Genomic DNA, 26,039 nt, shown 5'->3' with positions numbered 1-26,039 from the left:
GGCATGCAAAGACCAGTCACAAGACAATCTGAATGCAGCTGCTGCACTCTTCAATCTCAAAACCTTAAAGCCCTAATGGTAAATGACAAAGCTAGAATGGGCCTTTGAGCCTGTTCTACTGCACGATTAGATCATGGCTGATTTCTACCTCAACTCCATATTTCTCAATATCCTTACCTCTCAGAAAGTGCCTCGATTTCAGGCTTCAAAATTTCTGTCGGCCTCCCTACATTCATAGCCTATTTTGGGGGGGATTGAGTTCCAGATTTTCACCATTCTTTGTGAGGAAAAAGTGCTTCCTGATTCACTTCTAAATGGCCTAGTTCTAGATTTAAGATTATGCCCTCTGCTCTGGAACATGCGGAGGGTAACTGGGCTAAATGGCGCTAAAGGGTTATTTGAGGGGTAGTCAGCTCCCATTGGGTGCTGTTAGATGGGCCTCCCTTTATCTATCTGGGTCTCCATTGGGCGTATGGGAACTGAGTACTGGATAGAGTATTTAGCAGGGTGAACCTCTTATCGCATTGTTTACTTGATCAGTACAATGAGCATTGAGCTTGGCAGTTGCTGAGCTTGGCATCGTACAAAAGCCAATCTCCTATTGATGGCGCTGGGCTGCCTTTCAACTTGAGTGCATTCAGAACATTAAGTATTGTGGTTTCTGACTCTTGGAAGTCCATTATGGTGTGGTTACAATGTTAACCATGACTTGCCTTTATTTACCAACAGGATAACGGGGTCAAGTTGGACAAACATGCAACAGACCAGGAAAAAGCGAGAAAAAAAGCAGAGCGACGAAGGGCCAAAAAAAAGGTTTTTGTTTCTGTTTCTGTTTTGCTTGTTGCTTTTCGCTGACTGTAGTAACGTTTCTGCTGGAGGGAAAGAATGGGATAATCCCATAAGCCCCCGATAGACCGGTAAGGTTATGTGAGAATTTCAGTGCCAGGTATGTAGGCTGTACGCCCCAATGATTGGCTGATTTGAATCAAACAGCGTGTTCCTTCTGCGGAGAGGAACACAGTTACCGTTTCGAGTCCGTATGACTCTTCAACAGAACTAAGTAAAAATAGAAAAGAGGCGAAATATAAGCTGGTTTAAGGGGGGGTGGATGGGTAGAGCTGGATATAGGGCCAGTGATAGGAGGAGATAGCCAAAAGATGTCATAGACAAAAGGACAAAGAGGTGTTGAAGGTGGTGATATTATCTAAGGAATGTGCTAATTAAGGGTAGAAAGCAGGACAAGCAAGGTACAGATAGCCCTAGTGGGGGGTAGGGCGAAGGAATTGAAATAGGCTAAAAGGTAGAGATAAAACAATGGATGGAAATACATTTAAAAATAATGGAAATAGGTGGGAAAAGAAAAATCTATATAAGTTATTGGGGGAAAAAAGGGGGGGATCGGAAAGGGGGTGGGGATGGAGGAGAGAGTTCATGATCTAAAATTGTTGAACTCAATATTCAGTCCGGAAGGCTGTAAAGTGCCTAGTCGGAAGATGAGGTGCTGTTCCTCCAGTTTGCGTTGAGCTTCACTGGAGCAATGCAGCAGGCCAAGGACGGACATGTGGGCAAGAGAGCAGGGTGGAGTGTTGAAATGGCAAGCGACAGGGAGGTCTGGGTCGTGCTTGCGGACAGACCAAAGGTGTTCTGCAGAGCGGTCACCCAGTCTGCATTTGGTCTCTCCAATGTAGAGGAAACCGCATTGGGAGCAACGAATGCAGTAGACTAAATTGAGGGAAATGCAAGTGAAATGCTGCTTCACTTGAAAGGAGTGTTTGGGCCCTTGGACGGGGAGGAGAGGGGAAGTAAAGGGGCTCTCCTCAATTTAGTCTACTGCATTCGTTGTTCCCAATGCGGTTTCCTCTACATTGGAGAGACCAAACACAGACTGGGTGACCGCTTTGCAGAACACCTTCGGTCTGTCCGCAAGCATGACCCCTGTCGCTTGCCATTTCAACACTCCACCCTGCTCTCATCGCTCCCAGTCGGAGGGTTTCAACCGAGAATCCGCCTCCAGGGTTTCAATCTCGCCTTCCAAGATCACCTTTCCCCTGGATCTCCGCATGCACTCGGGCTTCACCTTCCAAGTGCCATTTCAGATCTTCGGCCATGCCGAGCAGAACACCACTGCTCCAGAAGGCTACCTTTGCCCTTACGGCCTGCAGGCCACAGAGTCACAAACCTTCGGCTGCCCTCTCCCATCTTCAGGGCTTCTCTCAAGTCTAATTTGCTTCAAGTCTGTTCCTTGCAGCTCTCTCTTTAACTTGGAGCCTTTGTCTCTGCTCCTTTATTTCAGCTTTACTTAACGGGATCTGTCTCTGACCCTTTTCCTTGTCCCTTACCTGTGACTTTCTTCTGGGTCCTCTTTCTGATCCCACTCTTTGGTTTGGGACCTCCTTCTTGGTTTGAGGCCTTCTCCCTGTCCCTGCTCCTTGGGACACCTTCCCTCTAATGGTGCTCCTGCTGAGGTTGCCTGACATGCAGTTTCGCCCTCTATCACTTCTTTGCTTCCTTTTCTGATGAGCAGGGCCGGTTTCCAGCCTAAAGAACTTAATAAAAAACACTAACTGGGCCTGTGCAGCCATTTCTTAGCTGGTGCATTTGCAGAAGGCCCGAGGCCTGTTGGGAAACGTGGTTCCTGAACTGAGTCTGCCGATTTTCAGGCGTGTATTTTGAGTCTCCTCACGATAATTAAACACTTTTTAACTTGAAAATAAGACCGTTTGTTTGTACCGCAGGTAAAGGATGCAACGTGAATGAGTTTGGCAGGGCTGTTGGGAAGAGTACTTGGCGCCCTAGGCCAACCTTCAGCCTGGCGCCACCACCACCCTCCTCCCTCCAAATAGCTTTCGAAAATGAAGGCAGTGAAATGGCCCCACTCTCACCCAACCGGTAAAAATGGTCAAGTTCGTGGGCAGTTGGTTGGCTGCGGCCTGCCCTTGCCCTGCTTCGGTAGCAGCATGCTCCCTTGGCACCGCTGGCTGGAGTCCCGCATTGTGCTGACCCGCCCGCTCGCGAGACCTCAGCACCCGCATCACAATGAGATCCCTCCCTCCCCCCCCTCTCCCCCTAATCTTTCTGATCTGGTTGGAAACGCGGAACTCCTAAATCACCGCCATTTCTGATTAACGGGCGGCCCCCCGTGGAGAGGGTTAGCCTGGAACCTGAAACCTCCCCGATCCCCGATTTCAGCTCTTGGTATCCTAGGAGTTTTGAACCTCCGGTTAGACCCTGGGAAGGGAAATCCTTATCCTGGCCTTTTGTAAAAATAGAAAATCACCAAAAGAAGTTGCTGCAATTTAAAGCGGCAACCCTGAGAAGTTTGTTCTCCGAAACAATTTTACTCACAAATAATTCACCTCCCAGGAAGTACAGCAGTGAAACTTTACAAAAGGACCTTGGAATCCCCTGTGCAGCCTCGGCCAGGCTGTGTTCACTGTTGAGATGATAAACTGGAGAAACCCTGACCCCCCCCTCCCCTAAAACAAGGCAAAATCTGAGTCTGATCCCAATCTGATCCCGGAGCAGAGAGGGTGAGAACATTCCTGGAGTTTGATCCCAATCTGACCCCAGAGCAGAGAGGGTGAGAACATTCCCGGAGTCTGATTCCGGAGCAGAGGGTGAATACTGCTGGAATCGGAATGGGGTTAACCTGTTGCCGATTTAGGGAGCGCTGGCTGACCTCTCTGACCTCCTGAGTACTTTCTAAATCTTTCCAGCGAAGATGCTCTGGGTCGATTTAAAGCTTTACTCCCCATAGAGCTTTCAAATGATATGAGCAACTTTTGACGAATGCCCTGGATATTTGTGGAGAGTTGCCCATATCATTTGAAAGCTCTATGTAGTTTCAGCTCTGTTTTATTCTGTGGTGCCAGTATGCTGCCCCCACCCCCTCCAAACCCTGTCGCCCCCAGGCTAGACTGTCTAACTCGCCCAGTAGTTGTACCGGCCCTGGAGTTTGTGCTTGAGGGGAATTCCTTTATCTGTTATATAATCTGTTCCCCTAATAAATCTAATGTTGTAAGGCAGTTTAGGTAGCAGTTCATTATTATTTCAATGCGCAGAGACATAGCTGTTCAGACTTTGAATCAGGCACTATTTTTTCCCTCCTGCTGGTCTCATTCTGTTTGACTGCTTACTTTATTCCCCTAATTTTCCACAAGGTGTTACAGCCTTTCATCGTTGTGCCAATTAACTCCTTTGGAGAGAAGATGGTTGTGTATGTAATTGGGATCCAGGCTGTAGCTTGGCAGCTTGCCCCAGTTATAATAGTATAGACCTGCATTTATATAGCTCCTTTCACAACCATTGAATTGCCCAAAGCACTTTACAGCCAGTGCAGTACTTTTGAAGTGTAGTCACGGTTGTAATGTGGGAGATATAGCAAGCTCCCATAAACAGCTATGCAAAAATGACCAGATCATCTCTTTTTTTTATTTATGACATGTTGATTGAGGGCTAAATATTGGCCAGGACACCAAGGGCAGTTCCCCACTCTTCTGGGATCTTTTCCATCCTGTATCTTTTACGCAGGAGTCACAGCTTAAAGACGGTACCACTGACAGTGCAGCACACCTTTAGTACTGTACTGGGAGTGTCAGCCTTGATTTCTGTGCTCAAGACCTGGAGTGGGACTTGAACTTGGAACCTTATTATGTAGAGGGGAGAGAACTACCACTAAACCACCGCTGCACTTTGGCCTTTGAATTAGTAAGTGAGGATTTGAGTACACGATTGTACGGTGCAAAGACATTGCTCAATTGTTGACAGCAACACTCTTTGGATGAGCCATTCAATGGAAGCCTGGATTGACCTGTCCCAGTGATTCGATTAGACATTAAAAATCCTGCAAAATAATTTGAGAAGAATAGGGTAATGTTCTTCTTTTGACTTAAAATATCTAATAACTCATCGTTTGCTGTTTGCTGTGGATCTCAACTTTTCAGCCTGGCTACTATTTATTCCCACGAAATAGTAACTTCACTTGAGACAGTGATCGATTTAGATATAAGCCACCCGGGGACTCGCTGAGGCGTGTGATCGAAATGCCAGCGAAATGCAGATCAGTGTTCTTTCCTTCTCTTTTCCTCTCGGTCCCGCGCCCCCTCTCCCTCCCCCTCGCACCCCCTCCCCCTCGGTCCCACACCCCCTCCCCCTCGCGCCCCCTCCCCCTCGCGCCCCCTCCCCCTCGCGCCCCCTCCCCCTCGCGCCCCCTCCCCCTCGCGCCCCCTCCCCCTCGCGCCCCCTCCCCCTCGCGCCCCCTCCCCCTCGCGCCCCCTCCCCCTCGCGCCCCCTCCCCCTCGCGCCCCCTCCCCCTCGCGCCCCCTCCCCCTCGGTCCCACACCCCCTCCCCCTCGCGCCCCCTCCCCCTCGGTCCCACACCCCCTCCCCCTCGCGCCCCCTCCCCCTCGGTCCCACGCCCCCTCCCACTCGCGCCCCCTCTCCCTTGGTCCCGCGCCCCCTCCCCCTCGGTCCCACACCCCCTCCCCCTCACGCCCCCTCCCCCTCACGGTCCCACGCCCCCTCCCACTTGCGCCCCCTCTCCCTTGGTCCCGCGCTCACTCTCCCTCTCCCTCACTCTCTCACCCCCTCTCCCTCCCACTCTCCCTCGCGCCCCCTCTCCCTCGGGCCCCTTTCCCTCTCCCTCGGTCACGCGCCCCCTCTCCCTCTCCCTCGGTCCCGCGCCCCCTCTCCCTCTACCTCGGTCCCGCGCCCCCTCTCCCTCGTGCCCCCTTTCACTCTCCCTCGGTCCCGCGCCCCCTCTCACTTGGTCTCGCGCCCCCTCTCCCTCGGTCTCGCGCCCCCTCTCCCTCGGTCCCGCACCCCCTCTCCCTCGGTCCTGCGCCCCCTCTCCCTCGCTCTCGGCCCCCCCTCCCTCGCTCTCGCGCCCCCCTCCCTCGCTCTCACGCCCCCTCTCCCTCGCTCTCGCGCCCCCTCTCCCTCGCTCTCGCGCCCCCTCTCCCTCGCTCTCGTGCCCCCTCTCCCTCGCTCTCGCGCCCCCTCTCCCTCGCTCTCGCGCCCCCTCTCCCTCGCTCTCGCGCCCCCTCTCCCTCGCTCTCGCGCCCCCTCTCCCTCGCTCTCGCGCCCCCTCTCCCTCGCTCTCGCGCCCCCTCTCCCTCGCTCTCGCGCCCCCTCTCCCTCGCTCTCGCCCCCCCTCTCCCTCGCTCTCGCCCCCCCTCTCCTTCGCTCTCGCCCCCCTCTCCCTCTCCCACGCGCCCCCTCTCCCTCGCTCTCGCGCCCCCCTCTCCCTCGCTCACGCGCCCCCTCTCCCTCGCTCTCGCGCCCCCTCTCCCTGGGATCTCAGAGCCATTGTTTATACCACTCATCAACATCAAAAACAATAATTTATTGATATAGTGCCTTTACCACAATAAAAGATCCCTAGACACTTCATGGGAAGGTGCTGCTGTAGTGGTAATGTCACTGGACTAACAATCTAGAGGCCCAGGCTAATGCTCTGAGGTCATGAGTTCAAATCCCACCATTGATTAATAAATCTGGAAGTTAAAGAAGTAATGGTGATCATGAAACCATTTGTTTTTTGTTGTTAAAAACTATTCTGGTTCACTGATGTCTTTAGGGAATCTGTCCTTACCCACCTTCCTCCAGACCTACATCAATGTGGTTGACTCTTAAATGTCCTCTGAAATGGCCTAGGCAGCCATTCAGTTGTATCAAACTGACACAGAGAAGTCAGTAAAAAATTGAAACTGGGCAGACCACGTGTCATCGACCTGGGCATCGGAAATGACAACTACATGCCCGGCCTTGCCAATGTCTGGGAGAGCTGTCCCATAGACTCGTCAAACAATAGCCTGATATAGTCAGACTCACCGAATCATACCTTAAAATGTCCCAGACACCACCATCCCCATCCCTGGGTATGCCCTGTCTCACCGGCAGGAGTGACCCAGCAGAGGTGGCGGCACTGTGATATACAGTCAGGAGGGAGTTACCCTGGCGTCCTCAGCATTGAGTCTGGGTCCCAGGACGCTTCATAGCATTGGGTCAAACGTGGGCATGGAACCCTAATTACCACCTACTGTGCCACCCCATCCCCACCCCACCCCCTCAGCTGATGAATCAGTACATGTTCAACACCACTTGGAAGAAACATTGAGGGTGGCAAAGGTAGTACTCTGGGTCAGGGACTCCAATGTCCATTACCAAGAGTGGCTCAGTAGCACCTGTACAGACCAAGCTAGCCGAGTCCTGAAGGACATATCTGTTCGACTGGGTCTGCAGCAGGTGGTGAGGGAACCAACAAGAGGGAAAAACCTACTTGACTTCTTTGTCACCAATCTACCTGTCGCAGATGCACCTGTCCATGACAGTATTGGTAGGGGTGACCACTGCATAGTCCTTGTGGAGACAAAGTTCCGGCTTCACATTGAGGATACCCTCCATCATGTTGTGCAGCACCATCACTGAGCTAAATGGGATCGATTTCGAACGGACCTATCAACTCAAAACTGGCATCCGTGAAGCACAGTGGGCCATCAGCAGCAGCAGAATTGTACTCGAGCACAATCTGTAACCTCATGGCCCGACATATCCCCCACTCTACCATTACCATCAAGCCAGGGGATCAGCCCTGGTTCAATGAAAAGTGCAGGAGGGCATGCCAGGAGCAGCAGCAGGCATATCGAAAATGAGGTGTCAACCTGGAGAAGCTACAACACAGGACTACTTGCATGTCAGACAGCAAAGGCAGCAAAGGATAGACTGAGCTAGCATCATCCTGGAGGTCACCATTGACCAGAAACTGAACTGGACTAGCCATATAAATACTGTGGCTACAAGAGTAGGTCAGAGGCTGGGAATTCTGCAGGGAGTAACTCACCTCCTGACTCCCCAAAGCCCGTCCACCATCTAAAAGACACAAGTCAGGAGTGCAGTGGAATACTCTCCATTTGCCTGGATGAGTGCAGCTCCAACAATACGCAAGCTTGATACCATCCAGGACAAAGCAGCCCGCTTCATTGGCACCCTATCCACCACGTTAAACATTCACTCCCTCCACCATCGACGCACAGTGGCAGCAGTGTGTACCATCTACAGAAGGCACTGCAGCAACTCAACAAGGCTCCTTCGACAGCGCCTTCCAAACCTGTGACCTTTACCACCTAGAAGGGCAAGGGCAGCAGATAAATGGGAACACCACCACCTGCAAGTTCTCCTCCAAGCCACACAATATCCTGACCTGGAAATATGTTGCCGTTCCTTCACTGTCGCTGGGTCAAAATCCTGGTACTCCTTCCCTAACAGCACTTTGGATTTACCTACACCACAGGGACTGCAGCGGTTCAAGAAGGCAGCTCACCACCACCTTCTCGAGGGCAATTAGGGATGGGCAATAAATGCTGGCCTCACCGTCGATGCCCACATCCTGTGAAAGAATAAAAAGGTATAAAACAAATTATTACACCAAGCCATATGAGTCTCTTGGTCAGATGACAAAAAGCCTGGTCAAAGTGGTAAGTTTTCAGAACTGTCTGAAAGCCAGGTAGAGATAAGGTGGACAAGTGTGTGGAGAGAATTCCAGAGCCTGTGGACTAGGCACCTGAAGGCACAGCCACCAATGGTGAAGCGACTAAAATTGGGGATGCACAAGAGGCAAAAATTAGAGCAGCACAGATATCTCGGAGGGTTGAGGGAGCTGGAGGGGAACACAGAGCTAGGGAGGGGTGAGGCCATGGGTGGATTTGCAAACAAGGATGAGTTTTATAAAATCATGACTTGGTCGTAACAGAGTATAATTTACCCCAAATGGCCTATTTGAAATTGTGTATTTTTCTTCAGGCTCCCGTTAGCCTGAATTCATCAAACAAATGCACATGTAGCATTGAATTTCTTTGTCGTTTGTCTACTGAACATATTGAAGGTGACAGGAAACCTGATCCTCTCTTCCTGATCCAGCAGTATTTTACCAAGCATCTTGTTCAGTTGGTCGCAAGCCTTTGCAAAGCGCAACTTTCACTTTTTTTTGTTTTGTCGGAATGGTTTCATATTTTGTACTTCAGAGTGATTCATTATCTGGGAATGTGTTTTGAAACAGATGAGCTGTATCAATACAAAATCTTTCAGTCAAGCTTGAAAGGTTAAACCTTCAGGAACTGGGTAGGCTTAAGAGATCATCCAAAGCGGGAGAAAGTTAACATGGCTAAAGGAAGCTGGATCTTCGAGCAGAGAAGATTGAGGGTAATTCATTCGAGGCATTCAAAATCACAAAGGGTTTTGACTGGAGTAAATAAGGAGAAACTGTTTCTGGTGGCAGAACAGTTGGTAATCAAGGGGACCCAGGTTTAATGTAATTGGTAAAAGAGTCAGAGGTGAGATGAGAAATGTTCTTATGTGGTGAATTATTATGATCAGGAATGCACTGTCTGAAAGGATGTTGGAAGCAGATATGGTGATCTGGCGAGGCAGCGGGGATGGGTGGGGAGGGTGGGGATGGGTGGGGGGCGGGGATGGGTAGGGGGAGCGGGGATGGGTGGGGGGGGTGGGCGGGGATGGGTGGGGGGCGGGGATGGGTAGGGGGAGCGGGGATGGGTGGGGGGGGTGGGCGGGGATGGGTGGGTGGGGGGGGCGGGGATGGGTAGGAGGAGCGGGGATGGGTAGGGGGAGCGGGGATGGGTGGGGGGGCGGGGATGGGTAGGAAGCGGGGATGGTAGTGGGCATACGTTATCAGATGGCACACTCCTCTCTTTAAGTGGATATTTGAAAGAAAGACCAATTCAACTTGTCAAGCCCGTTCCACGATTCAGTTAGATTGTGGCTGATCTGTATCTTGAACCATTCCTCTGCTTTGGTTCTGTAATCCTTAATACCCTAACCCTCATGTAAATTCTATCAATCTCAGTTTTCAGATTTTCAGTTGACATCTAATTGTCATGTTCAATTGTTCTGTGTTTGACTATGTGAGTCTTTTTGCTCCTGGTGCTCATTGTGCTCGATTAGTTAAGCCTGAGTGTGGACTTAAGAGAAAAATAAACAGACTATAGAAGTTGCTGTAAGCATGGAGTAGACATTTTAAAGCACTGTGAATAAAACCTGTTTCATGCAGAGAAACTAGTGTTATCTGTGCTTGGCTCTGAGATATAAAATATTCAACAGTAACCTTAACAGCTTTTTGGGTGAGAACATTCCGGATTTCAGTTTTACATGAGGAGGTGCTTCCTGGCATTGTCCTGAGTGGCCTAGAGTGAATTTTAAGATTAATACTTCCCCACCACCAGATAGTGAGAAAATTTAATCATGCTAATTATTGTTAATTATTTCAAACTAAGACCATCTGCTTCCATCTCCTTGACATTGCCGAACATTTCTGCTGCCTCAGCTTATCTGTTGCTGAAACCCCCATTCATGCCTTTGTTACCCCTCTAGACTCGACAATTCCAATGTAGCTGGTCTCCCACATTTTACCCTCTGTAAACTTGAGCTCATCCCAAACTCTACTGTCTTAACTCACACCAAGTCCGTTCCCCTATCTCCCCTTGCTTGCTTGCCTACATTGGCTCCTGGTCAAGCAACGTCTTGACTTTAAAATTCTCTCAATTCTTACTTTCAAATCCCTCCATGGCCTTGCCCCTCCTTATCTCTAATCTCCTCCAATCCTACAACCCTCCGAGATATCTGTGCTCATTAACTCCGGCCCCGATTTTAATCGCTCCACCATTGGCAGCTGTGCCTTCAGTTGCCCAGGTCTTAAGTTCTGGAATTCCATCCCTACACCTCTCTGCCTCTCAACATCACTTTCCTCCTTTAACCTTTGCCTCTTTGACAAAGCTTTTAGTTTTCTGATCTAATATCTCCTTTGGTTTTATAATACTCCAGTGAAGTGCTTTGGAATGTTTCATTGAATTAAAGGTTCCATAGGAGTTGTTAAATGGCCAAATTGACTCCTTAATCTTCTGTACTTGAGCAAATATAAGTCCAGTCTATGTAAGCTGCATAGACTTGCAGCTTTCCTGTGATATTCAGCGGTCAAAGCTCATGCATAAAAATGACCACTTGCGCGGGTCACCAGCATCTGTATCCCAGCAAGAATTAGCAGCTCTGGAAGATGAGAGGAGAAATTTGGGAGGCTTGGAAAGCAGGAATTCCAGATGGGAAAGCTCATTCATTTTTCCCCCTCCACTTCCTCAAAAGAACGACCTTGCAGGACCACCAATTGAATTGAGAATGCATTCCGATCCAGTTGAATGTTAATGTGATTGTTAATATTTACGTTGCTGTTTTTAGCTGCATGTAGGACCTTGTCCTGAATTACCTTGTTCTGTAGATGTTGATAGAAAGACAAAACAGGAAACAGAGAGTAGGAATAAACGGATCTTTTTCAGAGTGGCAGGTGGTGACTATTGAGGCACCACAGTGTCATAGTCATAGAGTCATAGAGGTCTACAGCACAGAAAAAGGCCCTTCGGTCCATTGAGTCTGCACTGGTCAAACAAGTACCTAACTATTCTAATCCAATTTTCCAGCACTAGGCCCATAGCCTTGTATGCCATGGCATCGCAAGTGCACATCCAAATACTTCTTAAATGTTATGAGGGTTCCTGCCTCTACCACCCTTTCAGGCAGTGAGTTCCAGATTCCCACCACCCTCTGGGTGAAAAAATTCTTCCTCACATCCGCTCTAACCTCCTGCCCCTTACCTTAAATCTATGCCCCCGTGGTTATTGATCCCTCCACCAAGGGGAAAAGTTCCTTTCTGTCTACCCTATCTATGCCCCTCATAATTTTATACACCTCAATCATGTCCCCCCTCAATCTCCTCTGCTCCAGGGAAAATAACCCTAGTCTATCCAATCTCTCCTCATAACTAAAACTCTGCAGCCCAGGCAACATCCTGGTAAATCTCCTCTACACTCTCTCTAGTGCAATCACATCCTTCCTATAATGTGGATTCCAGAACTGCACGCAATACCCTAGCTGTGGCCTAACCGTGGCGTTTTATACAGTTCCAGCATAACCTCCCTGCTCTTATATTCTGTGCCTCGGCTAATAAAGGCAAGTATCCCATATGCCTTCTTAACCATATTATCTACCTGTCACCTGATCAGTGCTTGGGCCCCAGGTATATTAACGATTTGGATGAGGAAACCAAATGTAATATTTCCAAGTTTCCTGATGACACAAAACTAGGTGGGAATGTGAGGAGGATGTAAAGAGGCTTCAAAGCGATTTAGACAAGTTGAATGAGTGGGCAAATACATGGCAGATGCAGTATAATGTGGATAAGTGTAAAGCTATCCACTTTGGTAGGAAAAACAGAATGGCAGAGTATTATTTAAATGGTGATAGATTAGGAAATGTTGATGTACAAAGGCCCTGGGTGTCCTTGTACACCAGTCACTGAAAGGTAAGACGACAAATGGTATGTTGGCCTTCATTGCGAGAGGACTTGAGTACAGGAGCAAGGATGTCTTACTGCAGCTGTACAGGGCCCTGGTGAGACCACACCTGGAGTATTTTGTGCAGTTTTGGTCTCCTTACCTAAGAAAGGATATACTTGCCATAGAGGGAGTGCAGCGAAGGTTCACCAGACTGATTCCTGGGATGGCAGGATTGTTGTATGAGGAGAGATTGAGCCGACTAGGTCTGTATTCACTGGAGTTTAGAAGAATGAGAGGGAATCTCATTGGAATATATGAAATTCTGACAGGGCTGGACAGACTGGATGCAGCGATGTTGTTTCCTCTGGCTGGGGGTCTAGAACAAGGGGGTCACAGTCTCAGGATACGGGATAGACCATTTGGGACTGAGATGAGGAGAAATTTCTTCACTCAGAGGGTGGTGAACAGGTGGGATTTTGTACCACAGAGGGCTGTGTAGGCCAAGTCATTGAATATATTTAAAAAGGAAATAGAATGATTTCTAGACTGTCAGGGCGTCAAGAGGTACGGGGAGAGAGTGGGAGGACGGTGTTGAGACAGAGGATGAGTCATGAACGTATTGAATGGCGGAGCAGGCTCGAAGGGCCGAATGACCTACTCCTGCCCCTATTTTCTCTGTTCCTCACCTTTGCTTTGATCCTTGCGTTCTGCTTTCTCCTTCCAGCGACAGAAAGAAAGAAGAAAACTAGAAAAAGGGAAAAGCAGTGAAGAGAACAATCAGGTAAGGAAAGGCAGCTGTGTCACCAGCCCTTCCAGCCTAATTTAGGAATAAGTTTGATTTTACCAATATTATTGCCACCATTATTGCCGTCTTGTTTTATCCTAGCTCCTGTTTACTTGAAGCTCATTGGCCCTTCCTCCAGGCTTCTCACCTTTTAAACAAAAAGCTAAAAGCTGAACATTTTCTGTCGAACATTGTTTGGGGAATGGAACGAATATTAAACTGGCTTTAATAATAAACTAAATTCAAAATATAAATCCGTTCTTAAGGCCGTCTCAGATAAATACGAACATATGAATTAGGGGCAGGAGTAGGCCACTCAGCCCCTCGAGCCTGTTCCGCCATTTGATCAGATCATGGCTGATCTGATTTGTGGCCTCAACTCCACTTTCCCGTCTACCCCTTTGACTCCCTTGTCAATCAAGAACCTTTCTAACTCAGTCTTATGAATGTTCAATGACCCAGCCTCCACTCCCCACTCTCTGGGGAAGAGAAAAAGAAACTCTCCTCATCTCCGTCTTAAATGGGAGGCACCTTATTTTAAAACTGTGTCTTTTTTATTCATTCACGGGATGTAGGCATCGCTGACTAGGCCAGCATTTATTGCGCATTCCTAATTGCCTTGTTCAGAGGGCATTTAAGGGTCAACCACATTATTGCAGAACTGGAGTCACGTGTAGGCCAGACTGGGTAAGGACGGCAGATTTCCTTCCCTAAAGGACATTCGACAATGGCTTCGTGGTCATCATCAGACTTAATTGCAGATTTTTATGAATTCAGATTCCACCGTTACCATGGAGAGATTTGAACCCGGGTACCCAGAGCAATACCCTTGGCTCCGGGATTACCAGTCCAGTGCCAATACCACTATGCCACCGCCTCAACGACTTTTTAACTGTGTCCTCTCCCCTCATTCCAGTCTCCCCCACAAGGGGAAACATCCTTTCAGCATCCACCCTGCCAAGTCCCCTCAGGATCTTTTAGGACAACGGTTGGTGTGGCTCAGATAACTTGTTGGATGTTAATATTTTCAGATACACGAAGAGCGCAGGATAAGTGAGGGCAGTGTTCGGAGCTATGAAGGTCAAGTTTAGGGTAGACAATGAACAAAGAGTTGCATTTATATAAGCACCTTTTTAATGTCACAAAAACATCCCCTGGCATTTCACAGAAGCGTCACGAGACAAAGGCAATATTTGTCGGAGTGATCAACAGTGAGGCCAAAGAGGAGAGTCTTAGGGGAGGAAAGGGAGGTGGAGATGTGGAGGGCTTTGGAGGAGTGATTGTTTATAAACTAGAGGATTAGCAATAACTGAAAGGGCTTCAAAGAGGGCTGATTGAAGTTACCATTGGACTAATTTAAGAAACCACTAAGCGAAAAGTGGAAGGATGGTATCTGGGACGGATGAGTTCAAATGGGCTGAAGGGCCTCCTTTCTTTGAAACCAGCTGGTGAGTCTTTGCTTTGTCCTTTCTAGAAAACTTAGTTTCACTCTGACTGAGCTGAAACTCAGTGGGTCTGTCTGAGGAGATGAGGGAATTTCTCTAACCTGCCCAGCCGTTCTATAACACTGTTTCAGAATTGTACAGTGATAGTGTTGGTGCAGTGGAAATATCCACTTTAGGAGGAACTGGTTTACAGCTTGCAGCCAAACAGGGTACATAATAACTTTCCCTAGTCCTAAAAAAGTGCAAATAGATTCCAACAATGATTTTTAGTTTCACCGAAAATGCTATAAATGTTCAGGAAGCTGGGCGCATCTGTGGACAGAGGAACTCGGGGTTAATGATTCAGGTCAATGACCTTTTGCCAGTTCTGATGAGAGTTGAATGCCCTTAACATAGCAAATACATACGTGCAAACATACACTGGAATTAGGAGCAGGAGTAGGCCACTCGGCCCCTCGAGCCTGCTCCGCCATTCAATGCGATCATGGCTGATCTGAATGTAATCTCATCTCCACGTGCCCGCCTACCCCTGATAACCTTTCACCCCCCTCGCTCATTAAGAATCTATCTAGCTCTACCCTAAAAATATTCAAAGACTCTGCTTCCACTGCCTTTTGAGGAACAGAGTTCCAAAGACTCATGACCCCCTGAGAGAAAAAGATTTCTCCTCATCTCTGTCCTAAATGGACGGCCCCTTAGTTTCAAACAGTAGCCCCAGTACCAGATTCTCTCACAATCACCCCAAGTCAAGTTGCTTTGGAAAGAGGGTGGGGGATTGGGCATCAAGTGAGAGTTGGGGCAAGGGTTAAGACATGCTTAAAGAGAGAGGTTTTGAGGATTCTCCTGAAATTTGGAATTCGTGCCAGGATATAATGGCTCAAGGTCCTGTCACTGATGGTGGAAATTAGACCAGCATAGGCGGTGAAGAGGGTTAAAGGTCGGAATATAGCTTTGCAGACGCTTCTAAATGCATCAATGGTTGCAATGAAGTCTACAACTCCACCTTCCTGCACTATCCCCATAAAACAAAATTCCCTTCGTACCCAAAAATCCATTAACCTCTGTCTTGAACATGCTCAACACCCAGAGCATCCACAGCTCTCTGGGGTAGAGAACCAATGAGACACAACTCTGCGAGTGAATCAATTTCTCCTCATCTCAGTCCTAATGGCTCACCCCTTATCCTATGACTGTCACCCTGTGTTCTAGATTCACCAGCCAGAGGGAAAGTGAGCGGCAGAAGAGCCTTGTAGTTACAGCGGACAAAACAGGAAAGCAATGAGGCAAATATTGATCAAGGGACCACACGAGTACTACCCATGAGAAAAGCCTAGCTCAAGTGGCTATCTATAATCACCCAACCCGCCCTTGGTTAGATTCCAGCCACGAGCATAAACTATGGCAATTGTGCTTACTTTGTGGTTCATTTTTTGATGCTAGAGGTGACTGCCAGTATATTCCATTTTCTGATCAGGCTTACGCCTTCTTCGTATTATACGTTTTGGTTTTTACTTTGTGTTCACTGGGTGACGTGCTTAAGGAATTAAATACCTTTGTCACTTAGTGCTGGTATCAAACGTTTTCAAATCGGAGTGGGGAAACACAGAGTGCTTTGCCACTTCTTATTTGCTAATCGAAGGCTTAGAAGAGCTATTGTTTGTCTAGTGGGTAACTCAGGCGCATGGTAAAGATCTTCTGGCACTGTTCAAACATTCCTCCCTCATATAACCATGTGCCACCCTCCATAAACATGAGTTCATCCAAAACTCTGCTGCCAGTAACCGACCTCTCACCCAGTCCCGTTTACCCATCACCCCTCTGCTCACTGACCTGCACTGGTCCCCAGTCAGGCAATGCCTGGTCTTGTCACTTCCTATCTCTGTAACCTCCCCCTGCCCTACTACTCTCCGACGTTTATGTTCTCCACCAGTTCTGGTATCTTGCGCATCCCTGATTTTGATCGCTACGCCGTGTGGTTGCCGCATTTTCAGTTTTGGAATTCCCTCCCTAAATCTCTCCATGTCTCTCCTCTTTTAAGGCACTCATTACAACTCCTTTAGCCAAGCTTTGGACCATCTGTCCTAATATCTCTTTATGTGGCACGGTGTTGAATTTTGTTCGATAACGTTTCAATTTTACGATGTTAAAGGCGCGATATAAAGGCAAGTTGTTGTTGCTGCTGCTGGGCGTTCCATGCAAATGACCTCCACCGGTAATACCCTTATATACTCCGCACTTCGGGATTTTCCTGAGAGATGTGATTATACCCACTCTTATTTTCTTTTAATGGTTTATAAAATTGAGCGGCAGAACCTTTTGCACCTGTAGGAAAATGAAGACAGCGATAGCAATGAGGAGAGCGAAGAAACTGTTAAAATACAGAACGTTCCGGAGGGTACGGAAGGAGGGAGGAAGACATCGCAGCCACTGGATGGCTTTGGGAATGGAAACTGTATACCTGCAGCAGTGATGATGGATGAGGTTAGGACACAAGAATTTCAGCTATTTTACCGTTCAATCTGTTTTTAAAAAGTGACACCATTTACAATCAAGGAAGTTTAATGATTTTTTAAAAAAAGTGTTGAATTATTTTGACCATTTGCGGAGAGAAAGTGTCCAGTTAAAGCAAAGTATTTTCACACTTTTCTGGAAAAAATACTACTTCTGTCTGCATTGCACCTTTTCTCAAATAAAACAAAAGCTTTGGGGGAACAGCCGGTGCCCAGTGCATCCCCCATGGCAATACCTTGACCAATCAGAGTCGACCTACTTCGTTTGAATTGCACAAAAACTTGGCAGTTAACTGTTCCCTGGTGCATTCTCTGTGGCAATGCCACTACCAATCAGCACCCTCTTCTCATGCAGTAAATATTGTTGTTCCCTTTACTATTGATATTTTTGTGAACTGCTCTGATGAGTGCATTGTTAGGAAATAGAGACAGTTTAAGTAAGCTATATTGGTATTTGTGGGTGTTAGGAATGAGTTTTAGCTTTAAAGTTTAAGTTTGATTTGTATTTCTGAATCTGTGTGTTAAGAAGAGGTCAAGTTGAGCTTTAGTTTCACTTTAAAAGGTGCCTGTATTTCTAATGAGAGTTTTACGACTGTTGCAGCTAAGTTAAACAAACAAGGGTAGAGAAACTGGGCTGTTGCCTAGCAACAGGGGTCCAGAGATGCAGGTCCCTCCCATAGACATACACACAGAAGAAGCTAGAAACAGCAGTTTTATTTGGAAGCTGTTTGAATTCAGTTGGCTTTGAAAATAGCTGCCAGGAGAGACTGGATTAAAGGGGACATATAGTCAGTCCCAAGCAAAAGAAAAGACCCCAAAGTCCAGGGGAGTGGAACAGGAGAAAGTCACAAGAAGACCATCTAGTCAAAGGAAGGACAAGAACCTGGAAAAGGTCCTGTTAAGTGAATTTAAAGGGGGGGGGCAGAAAGAAAAGCTCCAAGCTTCAGATTTAAAGAGACAAAAGCTGCAGGAAGCAGACTTAAAGCGAGAACAGCTTGCAAGAGGCAAGAAGGTCCAAAGAGATGGCTGAAGGTTTGTAACTCTTTGTTATTGGCATGTGAAGCAGTGGTGTACTGTTGATGATGGCTGAGTCAGTGAGAAAGAGTGTGTAGAAGACAGCTTGAATGCACGTGGTGACCCAGGGAAGAGGAACATTGGAAGGAGAGTTCGAAATCCTGGAGGCGAACCCTTGCGGAAGGCATCTGTGAGAAAGCGTCAGTTTGGGAGAAGATTCCAAGGTGAGTTCTTGGAAAGTGGGGATTGGAAACCCTCATGTGAAAGACGGAGTTCAGTGAGACTGGTTGGCTCATGGTGTGACAAGTGTCTGAGCTAGTTGAGGAGAGATCCCATAACATCTGTCACTTGGTTTCAGAGTGTAGTGCATCTGACCACAGGGCGCAGTTGGTTTACATGGTCTGTGTGCTTACTGTGAACATTAGAGTAGAAGATATCTTATCCTTACAAATCGGTATATATCTGTAAAGGTATATTTGTGGGTGAAGGAGTATTGTAATATAGTTCATATTTTCTTGTTTAATAAATGTTTTATGTTTTTATTATTATGTTATTATTATCATCAATTGACCCCGGTGACTCTGTTCAGTAGCTCCTCTCCATGTATCTAAACAAACAATTAAAAGTTAGAATCTATCAAGCTGGGTTCCACTTTGGGATCAGGTTTGTCTAGTGGTGACATCAGCTGGAGCCACAGCAGCTAGGTGTTCGACAGCATATCTCTTTTTCAGCAATACTCAAGTTCTGTATTACCAAACAACTAGAAATGGATCTAATTGCATAAACACCCTAGTTTGAATTAAATTGAATCATTTTTAGAAATTTCGAACGGATGAATTTTTTTTTTAAAGAATGACTGAATGGAGTTTCTGTTCGCATTCAAACTACATTAGTGCCCAACATTGGATCCCTGGGATGATGGACTTAGTTATACGGAGAGACTGGAGAAGCTGGAATCCTCCTTCTCAGAGCAGAGAACGTTAAGATTTAGTTGAGGAGTTCAAAATGATGGAGGCTTCTGTTGGGAACTAGAGATAGTTTAAGTAAGTTATGCTTGTATTTGTGGGTGTTAGGAATGAGTTTCAGTTTTTAAGTTTAACTTGTGTTTCTGTATTGGTGTTAAGAAAGGGGGTGGCGGGGGGGGTGGGGGGGGTGGTTGGGGGGGTGCTGTTGGTGTGGAGGGGACTTGAGTTTTACTTTCACTTTAAAAGTTGTCTGCAAGTCTAGATTTGTTTGTATAACCGGCATTTTTAATGAGGTTTTATGACACTTGAAGCAGAAAAACTGGGCTGCTGTCTAGCAACAGCGGGTCCACGAAGACTTGGAGAAACAGAACAGCAGTTTTTTTTTAGTTCAGTTGAAACCAGGAGCCAGGAGAAGCTGGACACAGCAAAGGGAACTGCAGAGAGCAGATTTCCCAAAAGAACAGAAAGGCCCCAAAGCCAAGGAGTGGGACAAAAAGGAGGGATCCCAAGGAGACCTTCTAGTCAATGGAAAAGAACAGGAATCTGGAGAAGGTCCTGTTAAATGAAGTTAAGAGTGAGGAGCAGATGAAAGCCCCAAGCTTAAAGAGAGAAAGCTGCTGGATGCAGACTTAAAGCAAAATAGGCTTGTAAGAAGCCAGAAGGCTCCCACACATTCCCAAAAGGCTTCCATCATTTTGAACTCCTCAACTAAATCTTAACCTTCTCTGCTGTAAGAAGGATTCCAGCTTCTCCAGTCTCTCCGTATAACTAAGTCCATCATCCCAGGGATCCAATGTTGGGCACTAATGTAGTTTGAACATGAACAGAAACTCCATTCAGTCATTCTTTAAAAAAAAATTCATCCATTCGAAATTTCTAACACTAGTTCTAAAAATGATTTCATTTAATTTAAACTAGGGCGTTTACACAATTAGATCATTTATAGTCGTTTGGTAATACAGAACTTGAGTATTGGAAGACAGCGAAATATTCTGGCTCTAAGTATTGAGGAGACAGCTAAAGTTTGGTGACTCCTGACTATGGGCGTGTGAAGGAGCGGTGTTCTGTTGACACGGCTGAGTATCGGAGAGAGAATGCGTGGAAGGCGCAACTTGGATGCACATGGCGATCCAGGGAAGAGGAACATTGGAAGGATGTGGAAGGCATCCGAGAGAAAGCATCATTTGGGAGAAGATTCCAAAGCGGGTTCTTCGAGGGTGGAAATTGGAAAACCTCATGTGAAAGACTGAGTTTGGTGAAGACCGGTTGGCTCATGTGAAAGACTGAGTTTGGTGAAGACCGGTTGGCTCATGTGGAAGACTGAGTTTGGTGAAGACCGGTTGGCTCACAGTGTGACAAGCATCTGCGGCGAGTTGATGAGAGATCCTTGGCATCTGTTTGAGGTGGCATCTGTTTCTTGATTTCAGAGTGTGGTGTAGGTCACCTACTGGTTTACATGGATTGTGTACTTACTATAAACATTAGAATATAAGATAGCTTTTGGTAACTTGTGTTATCCTTACGCATTCGTATATATCTGTAAAGGTGTAGTGGCGGGTGAAGCAGTATTGTAATATAGTTAAGCTTGTTTAATAAATGTTTTATTCTTTTGTTAAAAGTTCATCAGCTGACTCCTGTGACTCTGTTCAGTAGCCACTCTCCACAATTCTAAACAAAAAATAAAAGTTAGGATCTACTAAGCCAGGTTCAACCCAGGGATCTGACTTGTCCAGTAGTAACATCAGCTGGGATCATAACGCTTTTGACAGAGTAAAGGGGGAGAATTAGTTTCCAATGGCAAGAGGGTCGGTAACCAGAGGACATGGATTTAAGATAATAGGCAAAAGAAACAGAGGGGAGATGAGAATTTTCTTTACACAGCCAGTTGTTGTTATCTATTCTGTTTTATTTCTGAGTTTTCTCCTGTCGTGTGATATCTTTACAGTGTTTCTTTATGAATTTTACTTAGTCTTCTATTGGTCGTTCCACTACTTCTATTCCAGTTGCTGTGGGAAATCACTTGTATGAAGGTCTTTGGAGTATCTTATATTATAAACGCTCCAGCTAAATCAGGCAGGCTGAACTCAACAATTAACCTCGGTATGAGTGGGGGAAATGTACAATCATCATTATTATAGTAGTGATGGCCATGGCCAACGCTCTCTAACCCTGAGCCAGTAGATTCGAGGCTCTAATCGCACGCCAAAGGTAAGTAGAAAAATTGAGGCAGACACACCCAGTGCAAAGGGAGTGCCAAACTGTCAGTGGCGCCATCTTTCAGGTGAGACATTAACCGAGGTACAGTCTGCTGTCTCGGGTGGATGCAAAAGGCTCTATTTTGAGGAAGAGCTGAGTAGGTTTCCCTGGTGTACTGGCCAATATTTACCCCTCAATCAACACCACTAAAAACAGATTATCTGGCCATGATCACATTGCTGTGTGTGGGATCTCGCTCTGTGAAAATTGGCATGTCCTACTTTAAAACAGTGACTACACTCCTAATGTAATTCATTAGCTTCAGGGTGCCCTAAAGTTTTGTAAGGCACAGTGAACTGCGCATCTTCAATAACAATGCAACGACATTTTATTTTTAAAAACATCATCGTAAATAATTGAGCTGCCTTTAGTGCAGGATGATAGCGTAAGGAGTAAATGCTCATTGTCTCTTTCCCCCTGACAACATTCATTACCCTTTAAAAGAGAGAGACTGAGAACAAAAACAGTATGGGCGTAGATAAACCACTCTGGACTTCCACCCTTGTGGCCAATATACGTGTAAATATATTTACTGAGAATGACATTGTTAGCTTTTGTTACAAAGGGATTGGAGTATATGAGTAAATAAGTCTTACTACAGTTACACAGGGCTTTGCTGAAGCCACACCTGGAGTACTGTGTGCAGATTTATTTTATCTTTACCTAGGGAAGGACATACTTTCCCCAGAGGGAGTAAAACAATGTTTTGCTAGACTGGGTTGGTTCCTGGGATGAGGGAATTGTCCTGTCAGGAGAGATTGAGTTGCCCGAGCCTATATTCCCTGGAGTTCAGAGGAACAAAAGGTGGTCTCATTGAAACGTGTAACTGGCCGTAACCCTCCGAGCTCTCCAGTATCGGATTCGGGTGCTATCCCAAAGATGTGCTGGGGAATCTCTCTCCAGAAGATCCTAGGTAAGGGTTTGCATGGTAATTGCCCGGAAGTGCACACTTGCTCTGGGCAATTGCCCTATGCTGGGAACCATCTGAAAATGCGATTTTTAAATTGAAAGCTTTGGATGGTTCCGCCAGGGTTACAGCAATAGCTACCCAGAAAACGTTAGAAGAATTAAAACCTCTTCTAACTTCTGGGTAACTGTCGTAAACACCCAGACCAATCCTCACGGGACTGCCCCCCGCATACTCCTGACCACCCTCCTCAAGGATTCACCCCCGAACCCCCACCTTCCACTCCCCCCACCACCCCGACCTCTGACAGCCCCCACCCCCCCCACTGCTCCGACCTCCGACCCGCCCCGACCTTTGACCCTCCCCACTGCTCCCCCCTTACACCCCCCCCCCCCCAAAACTCCGACCCCCCCCACCCCCATCCTCTCACCCCCTTTTGACCTCTGCGTAATATTCAAGGGCAGGTAAGTATGTATTTATTTCTTCTTACTCCTGCGGGTCATCTCTCCTTCCGATGCTAGTTGGAAGTTACGGGCCAAGGTTTTTAAGGAGCTCAACAGAGTGGATTCCGAGGAAATGTTTCGCCTGGCTGGGGAATCTAGAACATGGGGGTCACAGTCCCAGGCTAAGGGACTGGGGTGAGGAGAAATTTCTTCACTCGAGAGGTTACAAATCTTTGAAATTCTCTACCCCAGAGAGCCGTGGATGGTCAGTCATTGAGTATATTCAGGACAGAGCTTAATGGATTTTTGGGTACTAAGGGGACTGAGAGAGAAGGTGGCATTGAAGTGGAAGATCAGCCATGATCTTATTGAATGGTAGAGTAGGTTCGAAGGGCCGAATGGCCGACTCCAACTCCTATTTCTTATGTAATTACGTTCTTATTTTTCTGGCTGTTGTGTCCCGCACAGAGAACCTTCGGAGGTAGAAAAGCAAGTGTTACCAAGCCAAGGCACAGAATGAAATTTCTGTGCACACTACTCCCTTGACTCTATAATTCCCTGATTTTTCTTTGCTAGGACCTGTCAGCCGGTAAAGTACTTCAGAATCAATATTTTTCACTGCACTTGCAAGTGTTATTTGAAGTTCACCTTTTTAAAAAAAAAAATTCAAAGCAAATCAATTAATCTATTTTTGCCCAACCCCTTCCAGGCTTGGTAATACATTACACCCGGTAAATAAATTGATCTTTCCTCCTCATGATTGCTAGTTTTATCTTTTTCATGCTGGTAACTGAAACGTTTGTGGTTTTTCTCCCCTATTATCAGTCTCTGAAATAGGAGCGTTGGACTTCGGAGCAGGAGTAGGTCAGCCGGCCTGCTCCACTATTTGACAGGGTCATGGCTGATCTGATTGTGGCCTCAGTTCCACTTTCCTGTCTGTCCCCCATCACCCTTGACCCCCTTGTTTATCCAAAACCTACGTAACTCCGTCTTGAACAAATTCAATGACACGAGCCCCCCCCCGCTTTCTGGGGAAGGGACTTCCACTGATCAACAACCCCCAGAGAGAGGAAAATCCTCCTTTGGTCTGTCTTAAAAGGGACACCTTTAATCTTTAAACTGTGTTCCCTGGTTCTAGTCTCTCCCGCAAGGGGAGCATCCTCTCAGCACTCAACCCTGTCAAGTCCCCTCATGGTGAGTCGAGTGAACCTTCTCTGAACTGCTTCTAATGCAATTATATCCTTTTCAAATAAGGAGACCAAAGCTGTGCACAGTATTCCAGATGTGGTCTCACCAAGGCCCTGTACAGCTGCAGTAAAACTTCCCTGCTTTTGAATTCCATTCCCCTTGCAATAAATACCAACATTTCCACTTGCCTTCCTATTCACTTGCTGTATCTGCATACTAACCTTTTGAGATTCATGGACCAGGACACCCAGATCCCTCTGCAATCTCTCTCCATTTAAATAGCCTAAATGTAAAAGCAAAATACTGCGGATGCTAGAAATCTGAAATAAAAAACAGAAAATGCTGGAAAAACTCAGCATGTCTGGCAGCGTCTGTGGAGAGAGAAACAGAGTTAACGTTCTGAGTCCGTGTGACTTCTTCAGGGCTAAAGAGAAGTAGAAATGTGATGGATTTTATACTGTTTAACCGGGGGGGGGTGGGGGTGGAGCAAAATAGAAGCTCAGGGATAGGTGGGAGCTCAGGAGAGATTTGACAATGATGTCATGGACACAGGACAAGGAGAGAGTGTTAATGGTAGTGTTAAAGGCTAAAGGAGGTGCTGATAGTGGCATTAAGGTAAGATAGCGACCAGGGATGGGTAATAAATGTTGACCCAGCCAGCAAAGCCCACATCCCATGAATGAATAAAAAACAAAATGTGTTATTAACAGAACAAGGGTCAATGCTCTGTGAAAGCAAAACATTTAAACAAGTGACGGATGGCCCTGTTGTGTGGAGAGAGGGGGTGGTTGCGGAAAAAGGATAAAATAAATAATTAAGTCCGCAAGCATGACCCAGGCCTCCCTGTCGCTTGCCATTTCAACACTCCACCCTGTTCTCATGCCCACATGTCCGTCCTTGGCCTGCTGCAATGTTCCAGTGAAGCTCAACGCTAAACTGGAGGAACAGCACCTCATCTTCCGACTGGGCACTTTACAGCCTTCCGGGCTGAATATTGAGTTCAACAACTTCAGACCATGAACTCTCTCCTCCATCCTCACCCCTTTTATAATCCAATTTTAAAAAGATATTTATTCATTTATATTTCTTATTTACTTTAGCTCTGAAGAAGAGTCATACGGACTCGAAACGTTAACTCTGTTTCTCTCGCCACAGATGCTGCCAGACCCGTTGAGCTTTTCCAGCATTTTCTGTTTTTATTCAATTTAAATAGCATATTGCTTTTCTATTCTTCCTGTCAAAGTGGGCAAGTTCACATTTTCCCACATTATACTCCATCTGCCAAATCTTTGCCCATGCGATTAACCTGTCTATGTCCCTTTGTAGACCCTATCTCCTCTTGACAACTTACTTTCCTACCTATCTTGGAGTCATCAAATTTAGCAACCATATATTGCCATTCATCCAAGTCATTGGTATAGATTGCAAATAATTGAGGCCCCAGCACTGATCCCTGTGACACTCCACTAATTACAGCTTGCCAACCTGAAAATGACCCATTTACCCCTACTCTCTGCTTCCTGTTAGATAACCAATCCTTTATCCGTGCTAATATGTCACCCATAGAACCTTATCAAATGCCTTTTGGAAATCCACATCTACAGGTTCCCCTTTATCCACCTTGTTTGTTACTTCTTCAAGGAGCTCTAATAAATCATTAAACATAATTTTCCTTTCATAAACCCATGTTGACTCTACCTGATCCCAATATGATTTTCTAAGTATCCTGTTCTCACCTTCTTGATAAGGGATTTCCCCATAACAGATGTTAGGCTAACTGGCCTTTAGTTTCTTGCTTTCTGACTCCCTCCATTTTTAAATAAAGGTGTTACATTTGCCATTTTCTAATCCACTGGGATCCTTACAGAATCTAAGGAATTTTGGAAGGTTATAACCAATGCCTCTGCTATCTCTGCAGAGACTTATTTGAAGACCCTAGGATGCAGGCTATCTGGACAATGGGGGTCTTGTCTGCCTTTAGGTCTAACAGTTTTCCCAGCACCTTTTTCCTGGTATGGTAATTGTTTTAAGTTCCACCCTCCCTTTCACCTCTTGATTGTCAAGTGTCTTTATGAAGTTTTCTAAGTCTTTGGCAGTGAAGACAGGTGTAAAATACCTGTTTAACACCTTTGTCATTTCTTTGTTTTCCAGTATCAATTCTCCAGACTCTCTCTCTAGAGGATCGGCACTGG

The 26,039-nt window shown here is 46.6% G+C and overlaps 1 protein-coding gene across 2 annotated transcripts in view; it reads left to right on the top strand.

The window, feature by feature from the left end:
* The window catches only part of LOC144694550 (uncharacterized), a 188,531-nt gene that overhangs the window by 40,802 nt on the left and 121,690 nt on the right, over nucleotides 1-26,039 (top strand). For both annotated transcript variants that reach the window (XM_078565109.1, XM_078565108.1), the window contains exons 3-5: nucleotides 730-813; nucleotides 13,060-13,116; nucleotides 16,893-17,045. In XM_078565109.1, coding sequence (XP_078421235.1) covers nucleotides 730-813; nucleotides 13,060-13,116; nucleotides 16,893-17,045 — 294 coding nt within the window. The remainder of the gene's footprint in view (nucleotides 1-729; nucleotides 814-13,059; nucleotides 13,117-16,892; nucleotides 17,046-26,039) is intronic.

This window comes from Cetorhinus maximus, chromosome 20 (assembly GCF_964194155.1).
Source record: "Cetorhinus maximus chromosome 20, sCetMax3.hap1.1, whole genome shotgun sequence".
NCBI classification, from domain to species: Eukaryota; Metazoa; Chordata; class Chondrichthyes; order Lamniformes; family Cetorhinidae; genus Cetorhinus; species Cetorhinus maximus.
Note: the sequence above shows the minus strand (reverse complement) of the source record. Positions and strands in the feature narration are given on the sequence as shown.